The sequence below is a fragment of the Notamacropus eugenii genome, chromosome 4, assembly GCF_028372415.1.
Source record: "Notamacropus eugenii isolate mMacEug1 chromosome 4, mMacEug1.pri_v2, whole genome shotgun sequence".
Classification (NCBI taxonomy): Eukaryota; Metazoa; Chordata; class Mammalia; order Diprotodontia; family Macropodidae; genus Notamacropus; species Notamacropus eugenii.
This window is the reverse complement of record NC_092875.1, coordinates 65221368-65248168: the sequence shown is the minus strand read 5'-3', so window position 1 is coordinate 65248168 and position 26801 is coordinate 65221368. Positions and strand designations below refer to the sequence as shown.

The window sequence follows — 26801 nt, the reverse complement described above, 5'->3', positions numbered from 1 at the left end:
GTGTGACTTGCCTATTTCTGGTCACACAGGCTAAAAAAAACAAGTCCCAATCCAGTCCTATGCTTTGTGAAATCCAGAGCTTCTTAAGGTTAGGGGAGTCCAGTCCTAAGCAAACAGAAAACAGTCACTGGTTTTCTTTTCAAAAGAAAGCATTTTGCGAACTTTAAGAGGCCTATGTAAATGTGAGTTGTTAATACTATTTATTTACAATTACTAAAAAGCCCTCCAGAATCGAGTTACCAAAGGAAATGAAGTATTTTCCTGGGCAATCCCATCTCAAAAAATAAAAAATTGTCCTTTAATGAGGTTTTGCAACTGATCCTTTATCACAACTCTTAGTATAGAAAATATGGTCACAGAAATTATCTGCAACTAAATTGGCCTCAAAAAGTACACAGAAAAATTAAAATAAATTCAAGTGCATCTCTTTTGAAGTGCAAATAGCCATGTGGGTTTAAGCCTTCCAGTCAGAAATAAAGCACAAAAGTTGCTATCTTTTGACACACAAATACTTAGAGTTAAACCCAAGAGTCATTCTCACCGAAACAGCAACTACAACAATTGGAAAATGTGCCTAAAGTGAAGAAGTTTGCCTAAAGTACCATGAATCCTGGGCAGTTTTGCATAAAGGAAGCAAATATTCACACAGCATTTTTCTAACTCCAAAAATATTTTTAGTCCAGAAGGTGCAGAAATTATCATCCTAACGCTACAAGAGGAAAATGAAGGTTGGAGAAGTTAAGTAATCTGTCTGGTCACAGGTAGCAAGAGTTGCAGGCAACATTCAGAGTCAGATCTTCCAGGGCCAAGTTCAGTGTTACATAAAATACACTGGGGGTGCCTCCAAGGAAGAAAGCCTCGGGAGATTTCATCTGAAGTCTCGGACTGGAAACCCAGCTCTGCAACAACTACAGGAACTACCTCTGGGGCAAGTCACTTCAGCTCATGGCAAAGCAAGGGAATTGTTATAGGTGATCTCTAAGGTCCTTCCATTCTAAAATCCTATGATGTATCAAAGGCAACAAACAAGTTAAAGAGCTCGAAATAGAGCTTATTTAGCATAGTCAAGCAATAGCTACGATTAAAAAAAAACCAAAATAACAAAAACACTTCAACTTCCAGCCACAGCTGATGTGGAAGGAGGTAGTAATTAGCAGTCTTACAGCTCAAAAGGCTTCTAAGGAACAGCCCCATAACCAGGAGAGCGTCTAGGGCTGGGTCTCTGGAAAAGGGGTGGGGGAAGGGGGGAGAGACTTGGAGCTTCAAAGAATAAAGCCAGAAGATATTAAAATAAAACTGTCAATTCACCAAAAGCATTGGGGCTCCTGGGGCTAATCCAAGAGTATGAAAGCATGAACCTGAATCTTTATTTAAAGAATTACCTGGCGCTTCTTCCGTCAACAAGTGATGAAGGTATTTGTTCATGGACGGCTTCCAGATTAGTAATGTGGGTGCTACCTCACCCAGAGAAGCACGCACCACGCTAGCAGCTGGCCTATGGGTCTCCAGTATTCATACAGCAGCTCCCGAGCAGTGAAGATAATTACAAGGAAGAGGAGGGTACGGAACCAGTCACTGGCTCCCCTCCACCCACAGTCATTAACTCCTTAACATATTCAGTACCTAGAGAGTATCAGCCAGTCTGCAGGCTCCTAGGAAGGGCCAGGCCTTCAGAAAAAGAAACGCTTTGCATACAGCGCAGTTCCAATTAGCAAGGAGTGGCCCTCAGATGCACACCTGCAACACAGGGGAGCTTTAAGCGAAGGCAGCCGGGAAGGTGCTGTAAGCTTTTAGAAATTAAAAACTGAAGAGATTCTCCTAAGGAACTGAGAGTCGCTGTAGTGGGGAGGACAAGCTACTGGGGTAAGTAAAGACATTCATCTAGGGATTTTCACCAAGTAGCACTTTAGGAAAACAAGTTTAATTGGATTAATTCTCTGGACAGAAGAAGAGCAAGGGTAGGGTGAAGAAAAAGTCAGAGGACCTTGGATCAGCAGCAAGCCTTAATGTGAATAGCAGCTCTGGCAAGTCACTTCCCTTCCTGGGTCTGTTTCTTTATCTGTAAAAAGACTGGGGGGGAGGGGCGCGGGTAGATAATCTAGAAAGGTCCTAAAGCTAGACCAACTCTCTCCTTTTAAAACTAAGGTCCAAGAAAATCATGATCTACCCAAGATCTTTCAGGCAGTAAGTAACCAAGTAAAGAATCAATCCAGGCCTCGAGAAAAAAGCCCCTGGCAATCCTGAAATTCCTAAATCTGCTCTTTCTACATTGTACCCTCTACCCTGGACAAGTCACAGTCTCTCTGGAACTCAAATTTCCTCAACTATAAAATGAGGACTCTGGACTTCCTCCCACCTGGCCTCTGGGGTCCCTTGAAGATCCACATTTTTAATGCTCTGACCTCTCGGGGTTTTTATGAGGATGTCATTTTGTAAATCAGGATGAAGCAGTACTGTAGACAGTAAAAGGAAAATTAGGAAGCAGGGAGCTGTTGGGGGTGGGGGAAAGAGATAGAGTTCAGTTTGGGACATACTGGGCTTAAGATGTCTAGAGTACATCCAGTTCAAGTTTTCCAATACGCAATTGGAAATTTGAGACTGGAGATCATGGCTGGGTAAGTAAATCTGAGAATCATCAGCATAGCGAAAATTGAATCTACAGAAGCTGATGAGATCAACAAAAAAATAATAGTATATAGAGAAAACTCTGAAGAGAGAGCAGGCAGCCAGTAAGCATTTATTACTACTATATGCCAGCTACCGTGTTAATCACTGGCAATACAGAAAGAGGTAAAGACAGTCACTGCCCTCTAGGAGCTCACAATTTAGGGGAGACAAGCAAACAAATACATACCAACAAGCTATATACAGGATAAATATGAAATAAGTAGGAAGGCACTAGAATTAAGAAAGCTTCCTGTAAAAGATGAGATTTTAGTTGGGACTTAAATCCAGGGAGGTGAATAGTTAGAGCAGAGAAAGGAGAGTGCTCCAGGCATGGGAGACAGATAAGAATGCTCAGAGCTGAGACATGGAGTGTTTTGTTCATGGAATAATAGAGGCCAGTGTCACAAAATCAAAGAGAACCTGGAAGAAAAGGTGCAAGAAAACTAGAAAGGTAGGATGGAGCTAGTATATGAAGAACTTTGAACACCTGAGATTCTGTACTTGATCCTTACTGAGTAGGGTGACATGATCAGACCTGTACTTTAGTAACTGAATGATTAGTGAATGATCAGCTGAATATCCAGTCTGAGGATGTCTGAAAGGCAATTGGAGAATTAAGACTGGACAATAAACAGAAAAGTTAGGGCAGGATAAGTAGATTTGAGAATCATCAGCATAGAGTTCATAATTAAATCTATGGGAGCTGAAGAAATCACCAAATGAAGTAGTTTAAAGAAGAGAGCTCATGACAGAATCTTGTGGGATACGTATACTTTAGGGGTGAGATCTGCATTAGGATTCTGCAAAGGAGACAAAGAGAGGGCATTCTAATAAAAGAACCAGGGGAATGTGGTGTCCTAAAACTGAGAGAAAACAATATCAAGGAGAGGTTCATCAACAGTATCAAAAGCCACAGAGAAGTCAAGGAGAATGAGCATCAAGAAAAGGTCACCAAATTTGGCAATGAAGAGATCTCAGCAACTTTGGAGAGCAGTTTCAGGGAAATTATGAGGTCAGAAATGCAATTATAAGGAGTTAAGATGAGGGAGAGGAGAGTGTAGGCACCTATTGTAGATTGCCTTTTCAAGGAATTTAGCCACAAAGAATAAAGATAAAGGAAGACAGTTATCAGGGGTGGAAGGATTAAGTGAGGGTTTCTTGAGGATCGGGGGAGACATGAACATGTTTGTAGACAGTATGGAAGTAGCCAGTAGATAAGAAGAGACTGAAAAAGGAATAAAGTGAGGATGGTAATGGGGGCATTCTGTTAAAGAAGGCAAGATATAATAGGATCCCTTCAGCAGGTAGAAAGGTTATTTACCTTAGAAAGGAGTAAAGTCACCTCATATGAGACAGTGGTGGAGGAGAGAGTAGTAGAAAGCACCTGAATGATAGATGAGGAAGGGGGGGAAAGGAGTTCATGGCTAATGGCCTCAAATTTTTTCTGTGAAATATGAGGCAAGGGGAGCAGAGTTAACAGCACAAACTTTCTACAGCCCTGCCCCCAACCCCAGCCAAATATCTGTAAAAAATGGCTCTAAACAAATTCTGGAGCTGAAGAACCCACTGCTTCACAGAGTGAAGCAAATCTCCAGCCCAATACAGCCTGGAAGGTTGACAGGAAGCATCTATCACACCTGGCTGGGAGCAGAGCGCAGTCCAGCATGGGCTATGCTGGCACAGACAGAGTAGGCCTTGGGGAGACTGAATCTCTCACTCCTGTGGTGGTTTCCAGACTTCATGACCCCAAAATGCTGCAGATAAATTGGAAGGTCAGTGGGAAAAGCCTGTGGGACCAGTGCAGGAGAGTGGAGTGGTCTGGCCCCAGCCCCAGGGTGGCAGAGGGGGCAGGGGGCAGAAGAACCCTCAAAAGCCACAGCAGGGGCAGCTGCTGCCACTGTTTCTGGAGCTCTAGGCCCACAGATTGTGGGGGGATAGAGCAGCTGACAGTACACCCCACCCCCACCCCCACTGGAAGCAAAGAACTACCTTGACAAAGAGCTCAAAAGTCAAGTAAATGCCTGGGGAAATCAGCAAAAACCGGAAAAAGAATCAGACTATAGAATCTTACTTTGATGACAAGGAAGACCAAAACATGCAAACAGAAGAAAACAAAGTCAAAGCTCCTCCATCCAAAGCCTCCAAGAAAAATAAGAATTAGTCTCAGGCCATGGAAGAGCTCAAAAAGAATTCTGAAAATCAAGAGAAGTAAAGCAAAAACTGGGAAGAGAAATGAGAGTGATGCAAGAAAATCACGAAAAACGAGTCAACTGCTTGCTAAAGGAGACCCAAAAATGCTGAAGAAAATAACACTTTAAAAAATAGACTAACCCAAATGGCAAAAGAGACCCAAAAAGCCAATGAGGAGAAGATTGCCCTAAAAAGCAGAATTGGCCAGATGGAAAAGGAGATCCAAAAGCTCACTGAAGAGAATTCCTTAAAGATTAGAATAGAGCAAATGGGAGCTAATGACTTTATGAAAAATCAAGAAATTATAAAACAAAATCAAAGGAAAGAAAAAATGGCAGACAATGTGAAATATCTCACTGGAAAAACAACTGACCTGGAAAATAAATCCAGAAGAGACAATTTAAAAATTATAGGACTTACCTGAAAGTCATGATCAAAAAAAGAGCCTAGACATTATCTTTCATGAAATTATCAAGGAAAACTGCCCTGATAATCTAGAACCAGAGGGCAAAATAAATATTGAAAGAATTCACCAATCATCTCCTCAAAGAGATCAAAAAAGAAAAACTCCTAGGAATACTGTAGCCAAATTCCAGAGTTCGCAGGTCAAAGAGAAAATATTGCAAGCAACCACAAGAAAATAATTTGAGCATTGTGGAAATACAATCAGGATAACACAAGATTTAGCAGCTTGTATTAAGGGATCGAAGAGCTTGGAATAGGATATTCCAGAAGTCAAAGGAACAAGGATTAAAACCAAGAATCACCTACCCAGCAAAACTGAGTATAATACTACAGGGGAAAAAGATGGTCATTTAATGAAATAGAGGACTTTCAAGCATTCTTGATGAAAAGAGCAGAGCTGAAAAGAAAATCTGATTTTCAAACACCAGAATCAAGAGAAGCATGAAAAGATAAACAGGAAAGAGAAATTATAAGGGACTTACTAAAATTGAATTGTTTACATTTCTACATGGAAAGATAATATTTGTAACTCTTGAAACTTTTCTCAGTATTTAGTAGTTGGAAGGATTATACACATATAGACAGAGGGCACAGGGTGAGTTGAATAGGAAGGGATGATATCTAAAAAATAAAGGAGAGAGGAATATATTGGGAGGAGAAAGGGAGAAATGGAATGGAGCAAATTATCTCTCATAAAAGAGGCAAGAAAAAGCTTTTTCAATGGAGGGGAAAAAAGGGGAGGTGAGAGGAGCTTACTCTCATCACATTTGGCTTAAGGAGGAAATAACATGCACACTCAAGTTATTATGAAAATCTATCTTACACTACAGGAAAGTAGGGGAGAAGGGGAGAAGTGGGGTGTGGGGGGATGACAGAAGGGAGGGTAAATGAGTGGAGGGGGTAATTAGAAGTAAACACTTATAGGGAGGGACAAGGTCAAAAGAGAGAATAGAATAAATGGGGGTCAGGATAGGATGGAGGGAAACAGAGTTAGTCTTTCACAACATGACTTTTATGGAAGTCTTTTGCATAACTACACATGCGTAACCTATATCGAATTGCTTGCCTTCTCAGTGGGGATGGGTGGGAAGGGAGGAAGGAAGGGAGAGAAGCTGGAACTCAAAATTTTAAAAACAAATGTTAAAAATTGTTTTTACAAGCAACTGGGAAATAAGATACAGGTAATGGGGTATCTATTTTGCCCTATAAGAAAACAGAGGAGATGGGGATAAGGGAAGGGAGGACAGATTGGAGGAAGGGCTAATCAGAATGCATGGTGAAGGGGAGAGGAGAGATGGGGAGAAAATTTGGAACTCAAAATCTTGTAGAAATGAATGTTGAAAACTAAAAATAAATAAATTAATTAAAAACAAAAAAAAGAAATATGAGGCAAGGTTCTTAGATGAGAAGGTAGGGAGCCATGAGAGGTTCGAAGAGGGATGAAAAAGTTTGGAAGGAACTACTGTGGAGAGTGAGATAGTGATTTGATGAAGGAGATGTAGTAGGATTGTCTAGCAGCAATGACGGTCCAGGTGAAGCTGTGTAACAAAATCTGTAGTGCATCCAGTCAGAATGGTTGCTTGATTTTCTCCATCTTCATTCAGTAGTATGTGCATAGGAGCAAAGGTAGCCAGATAGTACGAGAGATTCAAGGCTGATAGGAGCAATTCAAGACTGAGGCTTGGCAGGGTGCAATCAATAATATGATCTGGGGGCTAAGGACTTTAAAGAAAAGGACAGTGTAGAGTTGAATTGGTTCACCAAGGGGTCAAGATGGGGGGAAAAGTGACAAATGTAGAGGAGATGGCATGGGAGAGAACTGAAACGTCAAGGGATCAGAGGTCATAGTGTGGACTAAGAATAAGGTTTGGTACAGAAAGGAAGAGGTGGAAAGTCAACCAACTACATAGTCAGATATGGGGATTTTGAAATTCTTGAACACAGAGATGGTACATTTGTAGCTGATCACAAGATCAAGTGTATGAACATCTTTGTGCATGGCTGAGGTGGAGAGTAAGTCATGGAAAATGAGGAGGTTGAGGAAATGAATGGTTAGGATTTCTAAGAGTAAATGTATGTAGTGAAATCCCCCAATATGTGGGCAAGAATTGGCAAGGAAAGAAAAATAGTATGAGCTAATTCACTGAGGAAGGAAGGGAAATGACCTGGAAGTCTGTAGACCACAACTACCAGGATTTTGATTGAGCAACAGATATGAGCAGCAAGAACCTCAAAGGAAGAAAGGTTTACTGAATGATGGAGGTAGAGGAAGAAGCTAGAAAAGAAAAGGGAGGAAGGAGTATTCCAACTCTCTGGCCCCAACTAGTGAACTGAGGAGAATGAGGAAAGGTGCAGCCAGTAAAAGAAAGGGTGGCCAGGGAGGTTGTGTCATTGGGTGGTGCCAAGTGTTGGTAGCAGCCAGAAGATGAGTAGGAGAGGAAAAGATTTAGGATAAAGTTTGCTGCCTATGGAACAAGCATTCCAGAGGGCACAGTGGAAGCAGAGGGTGGTGTTTGGTTGGGACTTGTGGGTTGTGGGGGAAAGAGGGTGAAGAGGGTTGAAAATAAGGAATCAAGTGGTGGGGGAAATGGGGTTTGGATAATGACCTACAGGGGTTCAGAATCACTGGGATGTGTAGGGTCTGACCAAGCATGAGACTGCTCATCACTGAGTGAAAGGCACCACTCCTTTTCCCACAGGAGGTTGAAGATCAAATTGGAGACAAATGAAGCACCACATGGAAGTACAGAGTCAAATGGGAGGCCCCATTTCACTACTCTTCTCTCTAAAGACTATAGATTAGGCAGGAAAACAGTACAGGGGTGGAGAGCCTGCAGCCTCAAGGCCATATATGGCCCTCTAGGTTCTCAAGTGCAGCCCTTCGACCAATTCCAAACTTCACAGAATAAATCCCTTTAATAAAAGGATTTGCTGCATAAAACTTGGATTCAATCAAAAGGCCACACCTAAGGACTTAGAAGGCTACATTTACCTTGGCTGTGGGTTCCCTACCCTTGTATAGGACATGGAAGTTGAACCTGAACAGCAGGAAAAGGAAGCTCCACTCCCCACTGACTTTCCTGTTCTTCTTCCATTGAAGCCTGAGGTCAAAAGGAACGTTACTCCTCTGTACACTGAAGGTTCTCCACATTCTGGTTGGGGGATCAGGCTGGCAGTAGGAGGTGGAACTTACTTCATGCTACCGCAGAAAGAAGTCCCCCTGCCACCTTCCCAACAGAGACAGGAGATAGAAGGTGCTCAATAAGAGGAATGACTGGCTCTTTTTCTCACCTCAGGTTGGAAATCAGGAGATACAGCAGGAAGTCTTAAGACTCTTGGTTCAGGGAGAAGTTGCTCTAGGACAGATGGCAGAATGGGCCAGACCCTTGCAGTCATCTCTCTGGTAACGTGTGCAGCAGAAGATGGAAAGCAGGCAGTAGAGAAGAAAGTTGTGAAACACTCATGGCTCATAACGGTGGCCTGGATGAAGATTCAGCATAGGAAACTGAGGAATGATTAGACTGATGGAAAGAGAACCAGTAGAAAGCAGGGTCATGAAAACTTGGAGGGAAAACAATATCAAGGAGAAGAGGGTGATCGACAATATTAAAAGCTACAGACTGCTCTAGAAGAATGAGGACTGAGAAAAGGCCATCAGAATTGGCAGTTAAGAAATCATTGGTGTCTTTGGAGAGAATAGTTTCAGTGGAACAACGAGGTTGGAAGACAGACTGCTGAAAATTAAAAGAGTAAGAGGAGAAGTGGAGGCATCAATTATAGTCAGTCTTCTTCAAGAGTTTAGCCAAAAAAGGGAGAAAAGATATGTGAAGATAGTTAATAGGAATGGCTGGATCAAGGGAGGATTTCTTAAGGATAAGGGGAGACATGGGCATGTCTGTAGGCAGCAGGTAAACAGCCACTAGACATGGAGATTGGTGGTAGGGAGGGGAAGGAGGACAAAGGGGGAAATCTGCAGGGGAAAATAGGATGGAATGGGATCTTTGTGCATGTAAAAGTGTAAGCCTTGGTAAGGAGAACGGACACTTCATGTGAGACAGTGGCAGAGCCAAGTGATGTAAAATGAGACATGGAAGAGAGGGAGCTCTCAAAGAATGGCCTCAATATTTTCAGTGAAATATGTCAAGGATCTCAGCTGAACAGAAAAGGGAAGGGAATCCCTTTCAGAGTCTGAGCATGAAAAAAGATTTGGAAAAGTCACAGTGGAGAGTAGGACAGTGACTCAATTAAGGATCTGTAAAAGGACTGCCTTGCCCAGGCAAGGCCCAACTGAAAATGGCTAACAAATTTGTGGTAGACTCCATCAGCATGTTTTCCTATGGCTTTTCTGTTGCTGTTCAATTATCACCTCTAAACAGATGACTGCCCAAACTATATATCTATCCATATTTTCTTCTGAATCCCAATACCACATAGCCCATCCTGGTTTATTTTTCTACTTTCTTCCCTCTCCAGGCTAATTTTCACAACTACTGAAAATAATCTTTATAAAGCACTCAGCAAAGCACAGTTGTGATCATACATGTCACTTTTTTATAATGGTTCCCATTACTTTTATGACAAAATGCAAAATCCTCAGCTTGAAATCTCAGGCTTTCCAAATCTGACTCCAAACTACTTTTCCAACTTTATTTCCTATTGCTTTACAATTCCGCCAATTCAGACTACTTGCTTGATGTTCTCTGAACATCTACTTTATACACACATACACGCAAGTCATTCCACATATCTGGATTTGACCTTGAATTTCCCCTTGCCAGCACTTGAAAGTTCAGCTCTGATGATGATTCCTCTGTGACCCTCCTAGGTGTTCGTGCTCTTGACCTCCTCTCACTTCCAACCTTATATATGCTATATTTTTCCCCAGCAGAATGGAAGCTCCTTTAGGAGAGACACTGGGCACAGTGAATAGAACGCTAGACTTGGAAGACCTAGGTTCAAACCCTGTCTCCAACACTAACCAGCTTTATGACCTTTAGGAAGTCAGATAGTAGTATATTTAAAACACTGTAAACATCAAAAGGCTCTATAATATTAATTTATGTCACCGAGGGCAAGAACTGTCTTGTTTGTGGTTTCTTCAAAATTACCTAGTCACAAATGTGTAAATTCCAGCTAAGAGAGGTGAACTAATTTGCCCAGGGTCAGACCACTATAAAGTGTCAAACTCAAAATCAAAATTAAAAGCCAGTTTCTTTCTTCAAGCCCAGAGCCCTTTTCACTATTGTTAGAGATGTCAAAACCAATCACGGACTAATTTGATTTTGTATTGTGAGAGAATCGGAATTTCACAGACAGAAGTCACCTGAGCCAATATCACACTTCTCTAAATCAGCACAATAGAAAGGAGTCAAATTAAGGAATCAGGAGACCTGGGTTTGCCACTATGTGACCTTAAACAAGTCAAATACCCACTAGTTGCGTTGTCTATAAAATGAAGAGTTAAACTAGTTGATCACCAAGGTCCCTTCCAGCTGACACTCTAGGAATATTAACAAAAAGTCAACTTTTCCCTTTCTCAATCTTTCACAGATGGTTTAGTGCCGAACAGTACTCATATGTGGGCTAACTGGCTCCTAAGTAAGACTAAGATGGCATCTTAGAGGTAAGTGAGCCGCTTTTTTTCCCCAGAAATCAGTCCCAGATAATGCATTCTGCCCCAGAGTTTGGCCACCAAGGAAATTGGCCATCACTGTAAACCCATCACTATAACAAGCAGTCCTCAGCTTAGCAACCAACTATGCCCCAATGGTAAGTCCAGCTTTAAATCAGCAATCTTATAATGAAACACATTTTCCCATAGAAGAAAGATTTATAAATGGCAGTTAAGTTGTCAGGTCAGTTCACAAAAGCCCATTTAATACAAAATGTAATATGAATTCTAATCAGCAAACATTATTAATCTATAAGGGCACTGTTAATAAAGTGATACAAAGATGAAAATCAGTCTCAGTCTTGTAGGTGCTTACTACCTTCTTGGTACAAAACAAAGAAACTTGGAGCTAGAACGGACCTCAGAAGGCATCTTGTCCAACTCATGAATCCAATCTATAATATTTCTGAGAAATGCTCATCTGATCCCTGTTTAAAGGTCTCCAGTGATAGCTCATTACATTGTTAATGCTAATTGTTAAGGTTTTCCTTATAATTAGCTGAAATCTGTTTCCTGTAACTTCTACCTAATGGTCCTAGTTCAGCTCTCCGTGACAAAGCAAAATAATCCATATGCTAAAAAGTCACAGAACATATTAGTACTCCACAAATTAGTCACTGGTAATAACAGAACCTCTCATAAACAAAAGGAGTCAAGGCAGATACCAGGCAAGAGGAAGTCGGCAGGTTGGCACTTTGTTTTTAGAATCCATAAGCTAATTATTTTCAGATATGCTATTGGACCAATGTTAATAACTCTCAGGATTTCATCTGTCATATGCATGCAGCAAAATGCATGTGTCATGCTTAGTAATGTTTACCAGTTTTTAAGTATTCTTAAACATGGGTTGTTAGTAATAAGGAAATGGTCATGGAGTAGGAAGTGTGGTTTATAGTACAAGGGTGAGTGGTGTTGTTAAAAGACTCTTAGTCCTAAATCTGCCAATAGCCAAGTGACTTTTGACCTCTCCCTCTCTGAGAAGTATCCTCATCTGTCAAATGACTCTTCTAGCCTGATAGTCAATGTTCTAGGTTCTAACATTCTTTAATTTTAGAGGTAACATTGTTACCCCTTAAGAGTTAGAAAAAAACCCTCCAGCATCTTTAAGTACTAATTTATTGATTTAACAAATATTAGTAATTATCTATTAAATAGCTAACCCTGTTGAGCACGGACAATACCATGTGACAGTGTATTCCATTTATAGAATCAACACCATATTTTATCACCTTAACATCCTTTACAATGGAAATGGCTACGATTAGCCCCATCTTACAGATGAGGAAATTAAGAAGCAGAAAGGTTGTGTTCAAAAACACATGGATTGGCTACAAAAATGTGCATACCCTTTGACCCAGCAATATCGCTACTAGGACTATATCCCCAAGAGATCATAAAAATGGGAAAGGGTCCCACATGTACAAAAATATTTATAGCAGCACTCTATGTAGTTGCCAAAAACTGGAAGTCAAGGGGATGTCCATCAATTGGGGAATGGCTGAATAAATTATGGTATATGAATGTAATGGAGTACTATTGTGCCATAAGAAATGATGAACAAGAAGACTTCAGAGAAGCCTGGAAGGACTTATATGACCTGATGCTGAGTGAAAGGAGCAGAACCAGGAGAACTTTATGCACAGCAACAACCACAGTGTGTGAGAGTTTTTTCTGGTAGACCTAGATTTTGTAATAACACAAGAACTTCTTACCAAAAAAAAAAAAAAATCCCAATGGAGGATCTCAAGGCAAAATGCCTGCCACACTCAGAGAGAGAAATATGGAAGTCACTCACATATTGTAGCAGATCATGTTTGTGTATGTGTATGTGTTTGTGTATCATGTTCTGATTTGTTATACGATTTCTTTCATTTATCTTAGTCTGACTACATAGCATGACTATAGTGAAAATATACTCAATAGGAAAGTATATGTAGAATCTATACAGAATTGTATGCAGTCGTGGGGAGGGAGGGGGGTAGTGGGGAGTAGGTGGGGAGGGATAAAATCGCAATTGTATGGCAGTGATTGTTAAACATTACAAAATAAAAAAAAAAAACACATGGATTTAGTGGGGCTAGACCCCATGTCAACAGGCTCCTAGTCAAGGACACCACCCATAACAAATAATTCAGTTAGAAGATAACTAGTTATGAGAAAAGCTGTGATCTACCACCATCATCACCACCACTTATGGTGTGACCTTAATGATAATCATCCCTTGCTCTGCTAGTTTCACAGGGGTATTTCAACTAATCAACTAGCACTGTAAGGAGGGGGGATACAACAAGTTTAGAGAAGGCTCTGCCTTCACAGACCTTTAGTCTGATGAGATAACAGACAAAGGCCTACACTTAATTACCCGCTACATGCAAGACCCTACTGGGACTACTTGGAAAGATACAAAGAGACATAAGGCAAGAGGCCCACTCACCCACGTTCCTCCTCCTCAGACCTTCCCTTCCCCCACCCCCAGCTAGGGAGACCACTATACAAGTTCAACAGTGTTCAAAGGATTCAAAAGTTCAAGGTAATTCAAGGTTTTAGAATTTAATGGATCTTTGCTTTGTAGCTTCAAACGTAAAAATCAGTTTCTTGGGTCACCTGCCCACTTCTCAACTTTTGTTCCTACCTTTTCTGATAAAAGGCGGAAAGGAGAAAAACACTTTAATATTCACTTTAAACAGAGAGCATCAGATACTGTGATACAGAGGTAGCTAAGGTTGTGCAGTAGATAAAGCTCTGGGCCTGGAATCAGGAAGACTAGACTTCAGAGCTGGCTTCACTTTCTAGCTATGACCTTGGGTAACTCACTTAACCTTCATCTGCCTCAGTTTCAACTATAAACTGGGGATAAAAGCACCTACCTCACAGGATTGGTGTGAAGATCAAATGAGATACTGGTTAAACACTTTGTAAATCTGAAGTACTATATAAATGCTAGTTATTATTACTAAGAGCCTTGGGCTGACCCTTTCAGAAGTATTAGGGGCTCAAATGAGAATTCATGAGGCACTATGGGAAGGTGAAAAGAACACTAGATTTGATTCGCTCTGCCACCGATTAGCCATGTCACTACTGGCAAGTGACTTGACCTCTGGGGGTAAACAGACTTTAAACCTGGGGTTACCCCTATGTAAAATCAGAGAACTGGATTAAAAATTTCTAAGGTCTCTTTCATATGATCCAATCATCCTAGGTAAAAAGGCTTTAGAAACTATAAGGCACTGTAAAAACTTATAGTATTAACCCCATTCTCCCTCCTTCCCTACTTTTCCACTTAGTTGAGTATGCAGTAAACCTCTTGGTAGCAAGGGTCTGTTTTCTCTCTCTAATGGCCAGTGCTTACATGGTTATGACTTCACATTTACAAAATACCAAGGGAAGGAGCTTTTCCCGAGAAATCAAGGAGAAGTCTTTTTCACAGATGTACAAAGTTCTTCTAATCCTATGATTTGGATCAGAGGGAGGCCTAGCACCTTTTAAAGCTCTTTTCTTCTTTCTCTGGGAGGTACACATGGCAAATGCCGCTAGTTCCATGTTACCGAAAAGGATAAGGTTCAAAAGATAAAACGAGTCACCCCTCCACCCCAGTACCAAAATGGGACAAAAACTCAGAAAACCTAAGAGAAGTCCAGTGCTCTGTGCTGCTCTCAGGGTGCACATCTTTCTACCTCAACATCAGGCATTTAGAAGGAACTTCAAAAGTTTGCAAAATGCTTTCCTCACAACCCTCTGAGACAGCTACTGCTCAATGCCAGTAGCATTCCTATTTTATAGATGAAGGAACTGAGGCTCAGAAAGGTGAGATGAATGGCTTGCTCAGGGCTAGCTCTCTCCTGACTCCAAGTTCAATGCACCACACAGTCATCTGGGTTATCCCTATTTTTACAGAAGACACTAGGCTTAGAGAAGGGAAGCACTTGCCCAGGAGCACTCAGCTAAGTTCAGGGCTAGATCTTTTTGCATTCAACTTTGGCACCCCCTTTTCTACCCCACCCCAGGACCTTAGGTGGTCCTATTTTACACTTAATGAGTCAATAGTTTAAAAAGAACAGGCAGCACCATGTTCAGATGCATGGTTCTGGTTTGTTAATGCTTCCCCACTCCCCTAAAAAAAAGCCCAGAAGCCAAGATCGAAATCATTGATTTTTATTACTTAACATTGTGTGCTGGGTGCTGTGACAAAAGCCTCTCACTGGTGGAAGTGTTCAAGTAGAAACTGGATGACCATGAGCAGAGCAGAGGTGCTGTAGAAGGGACTCATCCATCAGGCAAGGGGTTGGATTAGATGACTTCTAAGGACCCTCCAGCTCTGTGAGTCTGATTCTAAAAGCTTCCTATCTATGGAAAGAGGAAACACTTAAATAAAGAGAGTACTTGGGACCAAACAAATTAGGCTTCTTAAGGAAATAGGTTTTAGGTTCAATATGTTGATAAGCTATATAAAATGTCACTTGCCAGGAGCAAGAGTAAATAGATAAAACAATAGCTCAATATGACTTTACACAATCTCTTCTCCTTAGAATAGCATCAGAAGGCAGTGCAGTGTAAGAGGAAAGGACGCTTGACTGGGAAGTTAGGAGGCCTAGGCACAATTCTGGCTCTGCCACTAAGCATCTTATGACCTGGGACAAGATCATTTCCCTGACTGAACATTAGTTTTCCAAAATCTCTAAGGTCCCTTCCAGCTCTGACATCCTCTGGGTTACAATCTTCCCTAGCACACAAGTATTGCTCAGTATATGTTTACTGAATTAAATATATACTAACTCCAGCAGTTTTTAGTTTCAAAGATTTAATAATTTTCAAACAATTCAATGTGTGGAAAAGCATTGTGAAATATGTGAAGCACTTAGAAAGATATAAACAATTTCTATTATAGAAGAGCTATTAGGAACATGATTGCTAGGGTCAATGCAAAAATCTGAAGCATTATCACATGGAAAAGGGATTAAATATATTTTTCTTTTGCCTGGCTCAAGAGGGAATAACAAACCACTGGGGGCAATTATAGAAAGCCAGATTTCAGTTCAATTTAGGAAACGTCTAACCCTCAGAGCTGTCCAACAATGGAACGGGCTGAGAGGTAGGTACTAACACAGAAGTTAGACAGTCACCTATCAGAGAGGCTATGTAGAAATGATTCACACTGGATTAGACTGCATCTGTAGTTACAGCATCGTATCTAGAAGGGACCTTAGAATTCAGCTAATCCAACCCCCTCATTTTGAAGAGGAGGAAATTGAAGCCTAAAGGGAAATAACTTCCTGTGGATTATACAGATAGCTTCTATAAAACTGTGATTCAAATGCAGATCATCTGACTTTAAACTGCTTGTTTTTTTAACCAGGATATACCTTCCACTTGTAGAACTCTCATTATTTTTAAATATCTCAAGTCCAGTGCCTTATTTCCATAAAAGCCTAAACTAAAATCATCCAAGATAAATGGCTATCTCAAACTATAGGATATTAGTGCTGGAATTTATCTTAGAAGATAATCTAGCTCCGCTCCCATGTGAAAGGATCAAGAACTGAAGTCCAGAGTAGGAAAAGCTACTCGTCCCCTGACATACAGCTATTATATGGGAAAGCCAGGACTAGAAGCCAGGTTTCCAGATTTGAAGTCCACTATTCTCTGCCTCTCTAACTGAAGGACATTTTAATAGCCCATTCAACTGAAATATATGCATTTCTAGACTTTCTGGAAAAATTCAAGATGTGTGATGATTAAACTGAATGAGATATTGTTTCTGTGAGTTGTAAAGTGAATGATGGTTGTACATACTGATGCAGAGTCAGGGCCTCTTAGAGATTCAGCTCTTGAGAATTTCAATGCCTATTAGCAAACAAATCTGTGGTGACCAGAAGACACATCAGAGAGTGAAGAATCGGTTCACCTGAAGGTCATCTCTCAGCAGCATTACATGTGAAATTGATTTTTTTTTATTTTACTGATCTTCAGTGTAAGAATTCCCAAGCCTTCCCGAATGGCATGGTTGAAGCAGCCAAGGGCATCCTGCATGTGCTAGAGAAGGACAAATAATATGTCAGTTTCTACAAAGGATTAACTTAGCTATGCAGATCTGGGGGAAGTGCATTTACAAGCTATGGTAAAGGCTCTTCTGTTTTCTAGAGACTCCCCTCAATCACTTCCTGCTCCTAGAAGCCATCACAGCCAGGTCCCAGGCAGCTCTCTTACCTATTCCTGACTTCTAGGGCCCCACCCCCATCCCAGCACACTAGGAAAGAGAGCAAAGAGAACACAGGTTGCACCAGGAATCAGATAAAGATTCCCAATTTAAACCATTACTCAAGGTATAATCAATGATCCATTTCCAAAAACCTCAAATGTCCTAAGTTCCAGTCTCTGGCATGTTTCCTTTGGGCTTTGTTTTTTTGCCCTTTAACGATACTAGTCTAATCACTTTGAGAAGACTCACAATTCATCTTCAATTAGAAAGTATTAAATCTCAAGAAACTATGTTTTTGTTGATCTCTGAAGAAATCAAAATACAATTTTGAGAAGAAAACATACTATCCCCAGTGAAAACCCCATAACTATATGCCACAAGTTCAATAAAGCAATGTGTACTTAAACTATTCACATCACTGATGGGCAGCCAGCTATTTTCTGCTAAATGTAGTACCTTGGAGGCTCTGTTTCCCATGCCCCCAGTCTCAAAGAAGTTAAGAAAAGTCTCTTAAGAGAAAAAAGCTATTTTCTACTGATTGAATACTCACCCTCCTTCACTTTCCTGGACAGAAGCACTGCAGGGTAATGATGCCAAAAAGAAGACAATGAGTTCTATATAAAATGTCACAGCTAGATCTTAAAAATCATCTAGTCCAATCCCCATTGTTTTAAACAGAAGTACCTGAGACCCAGAGAGGAGTCTAGCCAAATCCTTACCTGAAGCATGACCCTCAAACAGTCAGCCCTCAAATAGTGGCAGGGCCTCACACCTTGAATGCCTCGAGTTGTAGGGAGACATCCCCTTCCACTACTGCACAGTGCTAATTGTCATCAAGTTCTTCCTTTTGTCAATCTGAAATCTTCCGTTATCTCCCCAAATCAAGAATAAGGTCCTTGAGAACAAACCCAAGTCATATATGGAACTTATTCAGACCCCTCACAGCACTGAATAAAGGGCCTTGCATGAAGTACACAAATATTTATAATTGTGACTAAGGCATTCATTCCCTTCTTCATAGGCTCAATTTTTAAATTTATATAAAACCATCTGTCTTCTAAGATCTTTCTAATCTACAACAAAAGTAGTTTCTCCATAAACGGCCCACATATGCGTACATAGGATATGCGCATTTTTTAGGATTTATAATTTTAAAGGCAGGCCAAATGTCATAGAATCCTTGGTTACTAGCATCTGCCTTGAAATTAGACATCTAATTTCTAAGGAAACATGAACATGCAGCTTGGGACTTTATAATACCAGGCTGTCTCAAACTGTAGAATAATAAAGAATAAAATGTAACATGTGAGAAGCAGCAGTACTCCTTTCACACCCTGAGAAGATCAGAGGTCCTTTGAGTTCCTGTTGTTCAATGCTGGCATTTTAAATAGAGGGGAACAGAGGCCTAAAGGAGTGACAAAATTCTAATTAAGAGCTAGAAGGAATCCTAAAGGTCATTTAGAGATGAGGAAACTGAGGCCTAAGAGGTTAAGTGAGTTGCCTAAGGTCACACTGGCAGTAGGAGCAAAATCAAAATTCAAACCTAGGTTCCTTGGCTCCAAAGGTACATACTGCCCCATGGTGACCCTCATCAGGATCAACAACAGGCATCTATTTATAATTGAACCCACATATCACTGTCCTGTGAGGCAGAGCTCATTCATTGTTAGCCACATCTCACCCAGGAAGTACGAGGTGACTCTGTGATCCAGCTAGTCTAATTCTATCATCTGCTCACTTCAGACTTTCCTCTTACACAAATAAGACCCCAGGGAAGGCCCTCATCACTCCTCCGACCAACCTCCTAATTAGTTTTCCTGCCTCAAGTCTTTCCTCACTCCCAGTCACCCTCTACACAGCTACCAAAAGCACAGATATGATCGTGTCACTTCCCTCCACAGACTCCAAAGGCTCCCTATGGATTCTGTGGTCAAATACAAACTGCTCTATTTGGCATTTAAAACCTTTCCTAGCCCCAAACTACTCTTCCTAGAAGCATTCTGAGTTATTCCCCTTTACACACCCTGGCCTTCTTGCCTTTCTTCATATATAGCCTTCTGTCTCCCACCTCCATGCCTTTACCCAAGCTGTCCCTCATGCCTGGAAGGTACTCCTTCCTCACCTGAGAATCCCGAGCTTTTTTCAAGGCTTAGCTCACTCAAGCACCACCTTCTTACAGGAAAGATTTCCTGATTCTACCCAGTACTTTTCTCCAAAAAATTACCTTGTGTAAATTTTGTACATATAACTATATGTGCACGTGTATCCTGTGGCTAGATTGTAAGCTCCTCTTCACGTTTGTTTTAGTAATCCCAAAGCTTGGAACTCTTAAGAAATGCTTGTTGATCAGTTAACCCACATTTACCGTCAGATTTTATGTCACAAACCCCATGCAATGACATTCAGTATCCATGGATTCTTGTGAAGTGGCTATTACAAACATTTATTAAACACTCATCTGATGTGTGACCCTGAACAGGTCAATTTACCTGAATCTTATTTTCCTTCTAAAAAATGAAGAGAACACTATTTGTAGTCCCACCTTCACAGGGTTGTAGTGAGCAAAGTGCATGAATCTTACAACACTGGGCATGCCACATATCACACTTCAGAGCTGAATGTGCATTCATCCTAGCCACATGGTACAGGCTATCAAAGTCACTTGGTCCGCCATGAACTCTCCTTCCCTAGATGCCAGGGTGGCGGGGTCCCATTCTGGTGATGAGTTTCCCTACATGTAGTCAACAGACTCATGTATTACTGGGCCATATTCTAAGCCTTGAGCTTGGTTAAAAAGTTGCCAGAAGTTGTGCTCTACCAGTAAAGCTTTTCAGAAATCAGAATCAATCATGTCCACAGCACAAGGTCTACACCAAAGATAATTTAAAAACCCACAGCTGATTTAAATGAACATAAACTAAGTAAGGGGGGAGAGGCAGGGCCAGGATAGATATTTAAGACTTGTATGCCCTTAGGGAGCCTATAGCTTGGGAAGGGGAGGGCACATATTCAAATAACTATAACCAAAAAAAAAAAAAAGTACTACTTAATCTCAATTAGTGCTAGTCTTAGTTGCATATACATGGCCAAACCGGATCTTCACACTTAATTCCTGAAATGTTACTAATTCAAGTACTAAGCCCACATTCTTTTTGATCCAACAGCATGTTTTCTCCTATCTGTGCAATGGCCAGCACCTAGGGAAAAAAAGATGCAAAAAACCACAGGAATATCACTTTTGACAGTCATCCTGACCACTGCCATTGATGAAGGGTTACCACCTAAGTCACTGGTATCAAACTCATTGGTACAAATACATCTATTTTCAATTGCTCTGATACCGAATTATCTTTGTCAACAACAGGATTAACGATGTGCCAGGAGGTTAAACATTCACACAGTGGCACCTAAACAAGTATTCACTATCAGTAGGTTCTACATAGTTTAAAATTACATGCTACTAGGACTTATTTGTAGCACTGAAAGGAACTTGAGAGTATTCAGTCCAACCCCTACTTATATGAATCCATTCTACATAATCCTTAATAAGTGATCATCCAGCTTCAGCTCAAATACTCCAGGAAAGAGAAATTTACTACCCCTAGTAACCCATTTCAGGGCTAGAAGGCTCTGTTGTTTCCTTATGATGAGCTGAAAACTGCCTCCCTATTAACTGCCATCCATTGCTCTTAGCTCTGTCCTCTGGAACTAAGAAGAGTACGTTCTTTTCTCCCTCCATATAAGCTTCCATATTTCCCAAAACAGACTTAAGTAAATGAGCTGGCTCTTTAGGGATACTGTACAAGTTAAAGAATTAATAGTTATGTATAAAAAAGAGGGATCATTTTCCATTTCCATCTCCAACTCACTCCAGAGCTACTGTAAAAAAAAAAAAAGTCACAATCAAGAATGATGACTATTTACTGCCAAAAGCATAGGAAAATGAGGAGCTGATGAAAAAGGGAAAAATGGGGGGAGGAGGGGAATAGTTGGTCTCGACTCATACAAGACAGGTGGCCCTCTGGTGGAGAGGTAACAATTCATTTCCTTAGAGGAGTACGAACAAAGAAAGGCAGTCCTTTGTCATGGTGAGAAAGACCAAGAATTAAAAGAGATGGAACTGGTACCCAAGTAGTAACAGTTATTTCACCAGAGAACTAAGAACTGTCATGGAAAGGTGTGATGGGGAGGAAAGGGAAATATGCATTCTTTAAAAATAAAAGTGAAGCTGAGTGCACTTTTCAATATATGTCAGAAGATATTTCTTTTCTGTAGATGTGAGAACTCCTGAAAAGGAAAGATAAGAGGCTAAAACAGGAAAAGGTGAAAGAGCTAGACTTGGTCTCTTATAAATGAGGGCCTAGAATGATTGGATGCAGCTGTTACTGAGGGGTGGGAAGATGATGAAACAGTCCCTTAGAAGAAATATTTGACTTTTGTGGTATAATGGAAGACATGCTGGATGTAGAGTCCAAGGACCTGGGTTCAAATCTTACCTCTGCTATTTACTTAGATGTGTGACCCTGACCAAGTTACTGAGCTTCTTCAAGTCTCAGTTTTCCCATCTACATATAAGCTCTTTGGTATAAGTCACTTCTAAGGTCCCTTCTGGCTCTGAATCTCTTGATTTTATGATCCCACTATATCTGGGACTTTGTTTATGTGCTTTCCTATTCTGGGAGGTCCTCCCCTAACCTCCTCAACCAAACCTTCCCCAAATATTCCAACCCCCTCAACGCTTCTCCTCCAGCAAAACAAATCCACCCCAAGACCTACATCCTGTATTAAACTTTCCCTGATGACTTTAGGTACACCGGCTCCCCCCTTCTCTGCAGTCTATCCTGACCTTAATGGAACACAAAAAAATGCTGGATTCATTAACAAATGCTAATTGCCTTTCATCAAACTGTAAATTCCCTGAAAGCAAGAACCATGTGGTCTCCTTTCCTAAGCCCCACATACCCCTAGCAATAGGTTGGGAACAACAGTAAATGACTGTCAATGAATATGTTAAGGACGCTGGGCCTTCCTCCCAGTGATGGTAGGGAAGAAACCCGACTAGAGAGAAGCAGAGGAGTGGGAAAGAATCCCTGCAAACAGATGGAGCTAATGGGGAAAAAATATCTGGTCTATTGATGGAAGAGGCCTGAAATATGGATCAGGGAAGAAGGGGCGGGGGCTGACGCGGGGAGGAAGCGGAGAGGACCCGATCCCGAGGTGGGTAGAGTGGCTGTCACAGGCATGGGGGAGGGGAGAGAGAGAGGAGGTCGGATGGGGGGGCGGAGGGAGCTGTCACAGGGACGGAGGGCGGGGAGAAGGCGAGAGGAGGGGGCGGGGGCTGTCACAGGGATGGAATAGAAAGGGACAGGAGAAGCTGTTACGGAAAGGGGGAGGGGGGACAGGGCACAGATTCGGGTAAGGACCGGGCCTTACCTCCCGCGCTCCGGACCGCGCCCCCGCCGCCAGGGCCGGGGCCGTTAGCGGCTGCTGCCGACGCCTCGCCCCGGGCCGGGCCGCGCTCAGAGCCGCGGTGCCGGAAGTGGCAGTAGGGCCTCCGGCAGCAGGACGCCCCCGCGCCGGCCCCGGCCCAGTAGGGACAGTCGATGGCCCGGAAAAAGCCGGTGGAGCGCAGCATTGTCCCGGGGCCCCGCCGCAACCGCCACCGCCGTCCTCGCCGAGCCGGGCCGGGGGCCGGGGCCCGGAGCCGCCGGAGCCGCCGGCCCCTCTTACAGGTCCCTCTTGGAGCTCCGGGGCCCCGCAGGCCGCGCCGCCGCCTCAGCCTCCTCAGCCGCGGCTGCCATCTTGCCGCGCGAGGCCCGCCCCCCTGTCCCCGCCCTCTGCGAAGGGCCCCTAGAGGACGCAGGACGCGGCGGGGCTGCCCTGAGGCGCGCCTGAGCAAAAAGTCTGGCCCTCTGCTTCTGGGGGCGGGGCCGGACGGGGCGGGGTTTCTGCCTGCCTCTGAACCGGCCGCGCGCCCTCTCCCCGGGATCCCTCGCGCACTGTTGCACAATTAGCATTTATTTGCATGTCTCCCCGAGCGCCCCCCTCTGGCTTGTGGCGGTAATGGAGCCTGGGTAATTCAGAGGCTGCGGGGGCGAGTTAGGCCGCCAGGCCCCCCAGGGTACACCCTGGTAGAAGAGGGGCCGCGAGAGGGTGTGAACTTTGGGACCTGCAGATTCCGAGGGAGCCAGGACACCTGGGTCCCAGCGCTAGCTGGTCCTCACTAGTCTTCTCTGTAAAATGGGGACAGAAAAGCCCCGCCCCTCCCCCCTCCACTCTTGCTTGAGAAACTCAGCTAGGAAGAACCTTAGGGGCCAGCCAGACCAATAACCTCACTGAAGAGATGAGGAAACTGAGGCCCGGAGAGGGGAAGGCGTTTGCCCCAGGTCACACAGCAATGCCCTTGCAAAGCCAAGGAGAGACCCCAGGGACTGGCTCAGAAGAATCCCTTCACCTTGCTCTGTGCTGGAGGTCCCTGCTCCATTCAGTTCAATTCCACCAATATGTACTAGGCTCCTACCTTAGGACTTAGCTCAGTCGGTCAGTGGCTGTGTAAACTGGCCCCCTATTCCACAGGATTACAGAATGGGCCTCAAGGCCATCGATTCTAACCTTATTTTACAGGAGATAAACTGAGGCACAGTGTTGTTGTCCGGTCATAGCTGACTCTCCGGGACGCCATTTGGGGTTTTCTTGGCAGAGATGCTAGAGGGATTTGTCATTCCCTTCTCCAGCTCCTTTTACAGATGAGGAAACTGACGCAAACTGGAGGAAATGACTTGCCCAGGGTCACACCACCAGTGTCAGAGGCTGGATTTGAACTCAGGTCTTCCTGACTCCAGACCTGGTGCTGTATTCACTGTGTCACTTACCCTGCCCTGAGGTACAGTACAGAGACGTTAAGTGACTGACTTCCCCAAGGGTTGCACAGTTAGTATTTTAGGCAGGCTTTGAACTCAAGTGTTCTTGAGTCCAAGTCCAACACTATCCACTCCTCCACATTGCCTCCATATCTACTCGATGACCCCAGACGATGGACTGTGCTTTACCTTCTTAGCCTACCCTGCCATCCACTCAGGCTGTCTTCTTATCTGCCTGCCCCCTCTCTTCCATCTCTTGCTCAGGATACCTTAATTAACTCCAAAGTACTATCACCTCTGGAAAAAGAGTGTCATCTGGCTACATTAGACACTGGCACACCACCCCAGTGACTCCCCCAACCTAAACACCCTTTCCCAACCACCACTCCCCAATATGTCCTGACATGCCCTATTAGAATGTAACAGGGTAGGTCCTCTCTCTCTTTTTACATTTGTATGCCCAGTGTGCTTTGCACAGAGCAAGCCCTCAATAAATTTTTTTTTTATTCATTCATTCGTTCATCTAGCCCTATCCAGATTAGCCTTAATCCTCCCCAGGCCCTTCTAATCAGGTTCAGTAACCTTCTCATCTATATCATAGTATCCTTCCCAGTGAGAGTGGAGTGGATCGGGGAAGGCTGGCTTCATTGAGAAGACCTCTCTCCATCACTATACCTCGTCTCTTTCAAAATTCAAACAATCCAACCCTCTCCTTGTTAAACAATCCAATCCCCATTCTTGTTAATTCACAATCACCCAGGTTCAAAATATTGGTTTTGTCCTTTGCTCTTCTCCACATCATCTCTCCCAACACCCCCTTCCTTCTCTCTATACCTTGGGCAATTGTCCTAGCCCAGGCCCTCATCAGCTTTTACCTGGATTATTGCAATGGCCTCCTGATGTGTCGACTGACCTCAAGCCTCTCTCCATCTTCATCTTCATTCACTACTCACCCCCTCTTCTCCCTCCCACACTCTAGAACCTCCATGATCAACTCTTAAAGTTGTCTCTTCACAGCCTTCCTTCTTCCTACGTTTCAAATTTTACATTCTATTGCGCTCCACAATCTTGCTTTTCTTCTCCCCTCCCCTCATGGAGATATTCCATCCCCAAACTCTGTGCCTTGGAACTGGCTGTTTCCCAAGTCTAGAATATTCTTCCTCCCAACCTCAGGCTCCATTTAAGACTCAGGTCCAATGATATCTTCCCTAAGAGCTCTTCCCTGGTCCTCCTGGTTGCTGGTACCATCTTTTCTAAGGCTGTCTTCCATCTACTCTATATGTTCTGATTTCCATATGTCATCTCCCCTACTAGAATTTAAGCTCCTTGATGGATCATCTTTTTTGTCTTTCTTTTTCTTGGTACCCCCAGTGCCTGGAAGACAGTAAGCACTTAAAAAATGCTTGCTGATTAATTGCTATCCCATGACCTCCAGGTCATTCTCTTAAATTTCTCAGTGATTTTAATTCCTTATCTTTCTGTCTGAGACTTCAATATCACCAGTGATGATCTCCCAAATAACCTAACTTCTCAGTTCAGCTAACTCCTCAGTCCCAACATCTTTCTCCACTCTTCCTCAACCATCCACCAACATCTTACAGAGGTGTGCTAGTAAGTGTTTAACAACCAGTGATACGGGGAAAAATGTGTGACACGCATTTACATTTAATCTGGGTTATTCATATTTTCTGCATCACTTTCTGAAGTCTAGACAACAGAATGATAAATCAAGCTCTTATTTGTAGAGTCTGTCCCCATTTCTGAAGTGAAAACACTCAGACTGAAAATTTAACAGTCCTCTTGGGGCTGACTCTGGTCCACCCCATTAGACTTCACTCTCTCTGGAGATGGCCCCACGTTCAAAATCTAGAACCTGGAAAGTCTGTTCTCTGCCAACAACCTTCAATCAACCAATCCACAAGCATTTATTAAGCACCTACTGGGTGCCAGGCCCCATGCTAAGCCCTGGGGATACAAAGACAGGCGTGACCTTGACTGTTCTTAAGGACCTTACATTGGGGCAAAGAGATGGAAAAAGAATATAAATACATAGGTAAATGCAAGACATATACATGTATATATGTTGATGTAGATATGTTTATATACAACAAATAATTACACATGTATATAGATATAATTTATATATAATTAAAAGAAAATCTTAGGTCACTCCCAGTGGGGGTAGTGGTGATGAATTCATTATTTTTTCCCACCAAGCCCTCTTCTCTTCCTAACTTTCTTATTACTGTTGAGGGCAATACCAACCTCCCTGTCCCTTAGACTCCCAACCTAGGAGTCATCCTGGACTCCTCACTGTCTCTTACCCACCATATTCCAGCTGTTGCCAAAGCCTGTCAATTTCACCTTTCATAGCATCTCTTGAATATACCCCCTTCCCCTCCTCTGACATTGCCACCACTCTGGTGCAGACCCTCATCACCTCACATCTGGACTATCACAATAGCCTGCTGGAGGGTTGGCTGCCCTCAAGTCTTCCCAGGTAGCTTTGGATTCTTTACTCATGGTTCCTTACAATGCAGTAATGCTGCATGACCTCTAGAGACAGTTCATTCAGCCATTCCCATGTGGATGCATGCATTCAATTTAATTCAACAAACATTTATTAAATAACAACTATGTGCCAGGTGCTGTGTTAAGCACTGGAGATATAAGGATAGAAACAACAATGCTTCCATTTGTCTCCAGCTTTTTGCTAGGGCGCAACTAGGTGGTGCAGTGGATAGGGCACCAG

General features: G+C 42.7%; 1 protein-coding gene and 1 long non-coding RNA gene across 3 annotated transcripts in view; both read right to left on the bottom strand.

Annotated features, from left to right (window-relative positions):
* Positions 1-22971, bottom strand: part of REXO1 (RNA exonuclease 1 homolog) — a 120267-nt gene extending 97296 nt beyond the window's left edge. The window contains exon 1 of one of the 2 annotated variants that reach the window (XM_072601534.1): positions 22623-22971. In XM_072601534.1, the coding sequence (XP_072457635.1) occupies positions 22623-22824 (202 nt within the window). In that variant the 5' untranslated portion in view covers positions 22825-22971. Of the gene's footprint in view, positions 1-1382; positions 1481-22622 lie in introns of those variants that run through there. The other variant, XM_072601535.1, reaches the window with a different exon arrangement.
* LOC140499732 (uncharacterized) lies at positions 15130-17227 on the bottom strand. Its single transcript, XR_011965526.1, has 2 exons — positions 16784-17227; positions 15130-15337 (listed from the first exon to the last, which is right to left on the bottom strand). It is a non-coding gene; the product is annotated as an uncharacterized lncRNA (long non-coding RNA).
* Positions 22972-26801: the final 3830 nt, after the last annotated feature.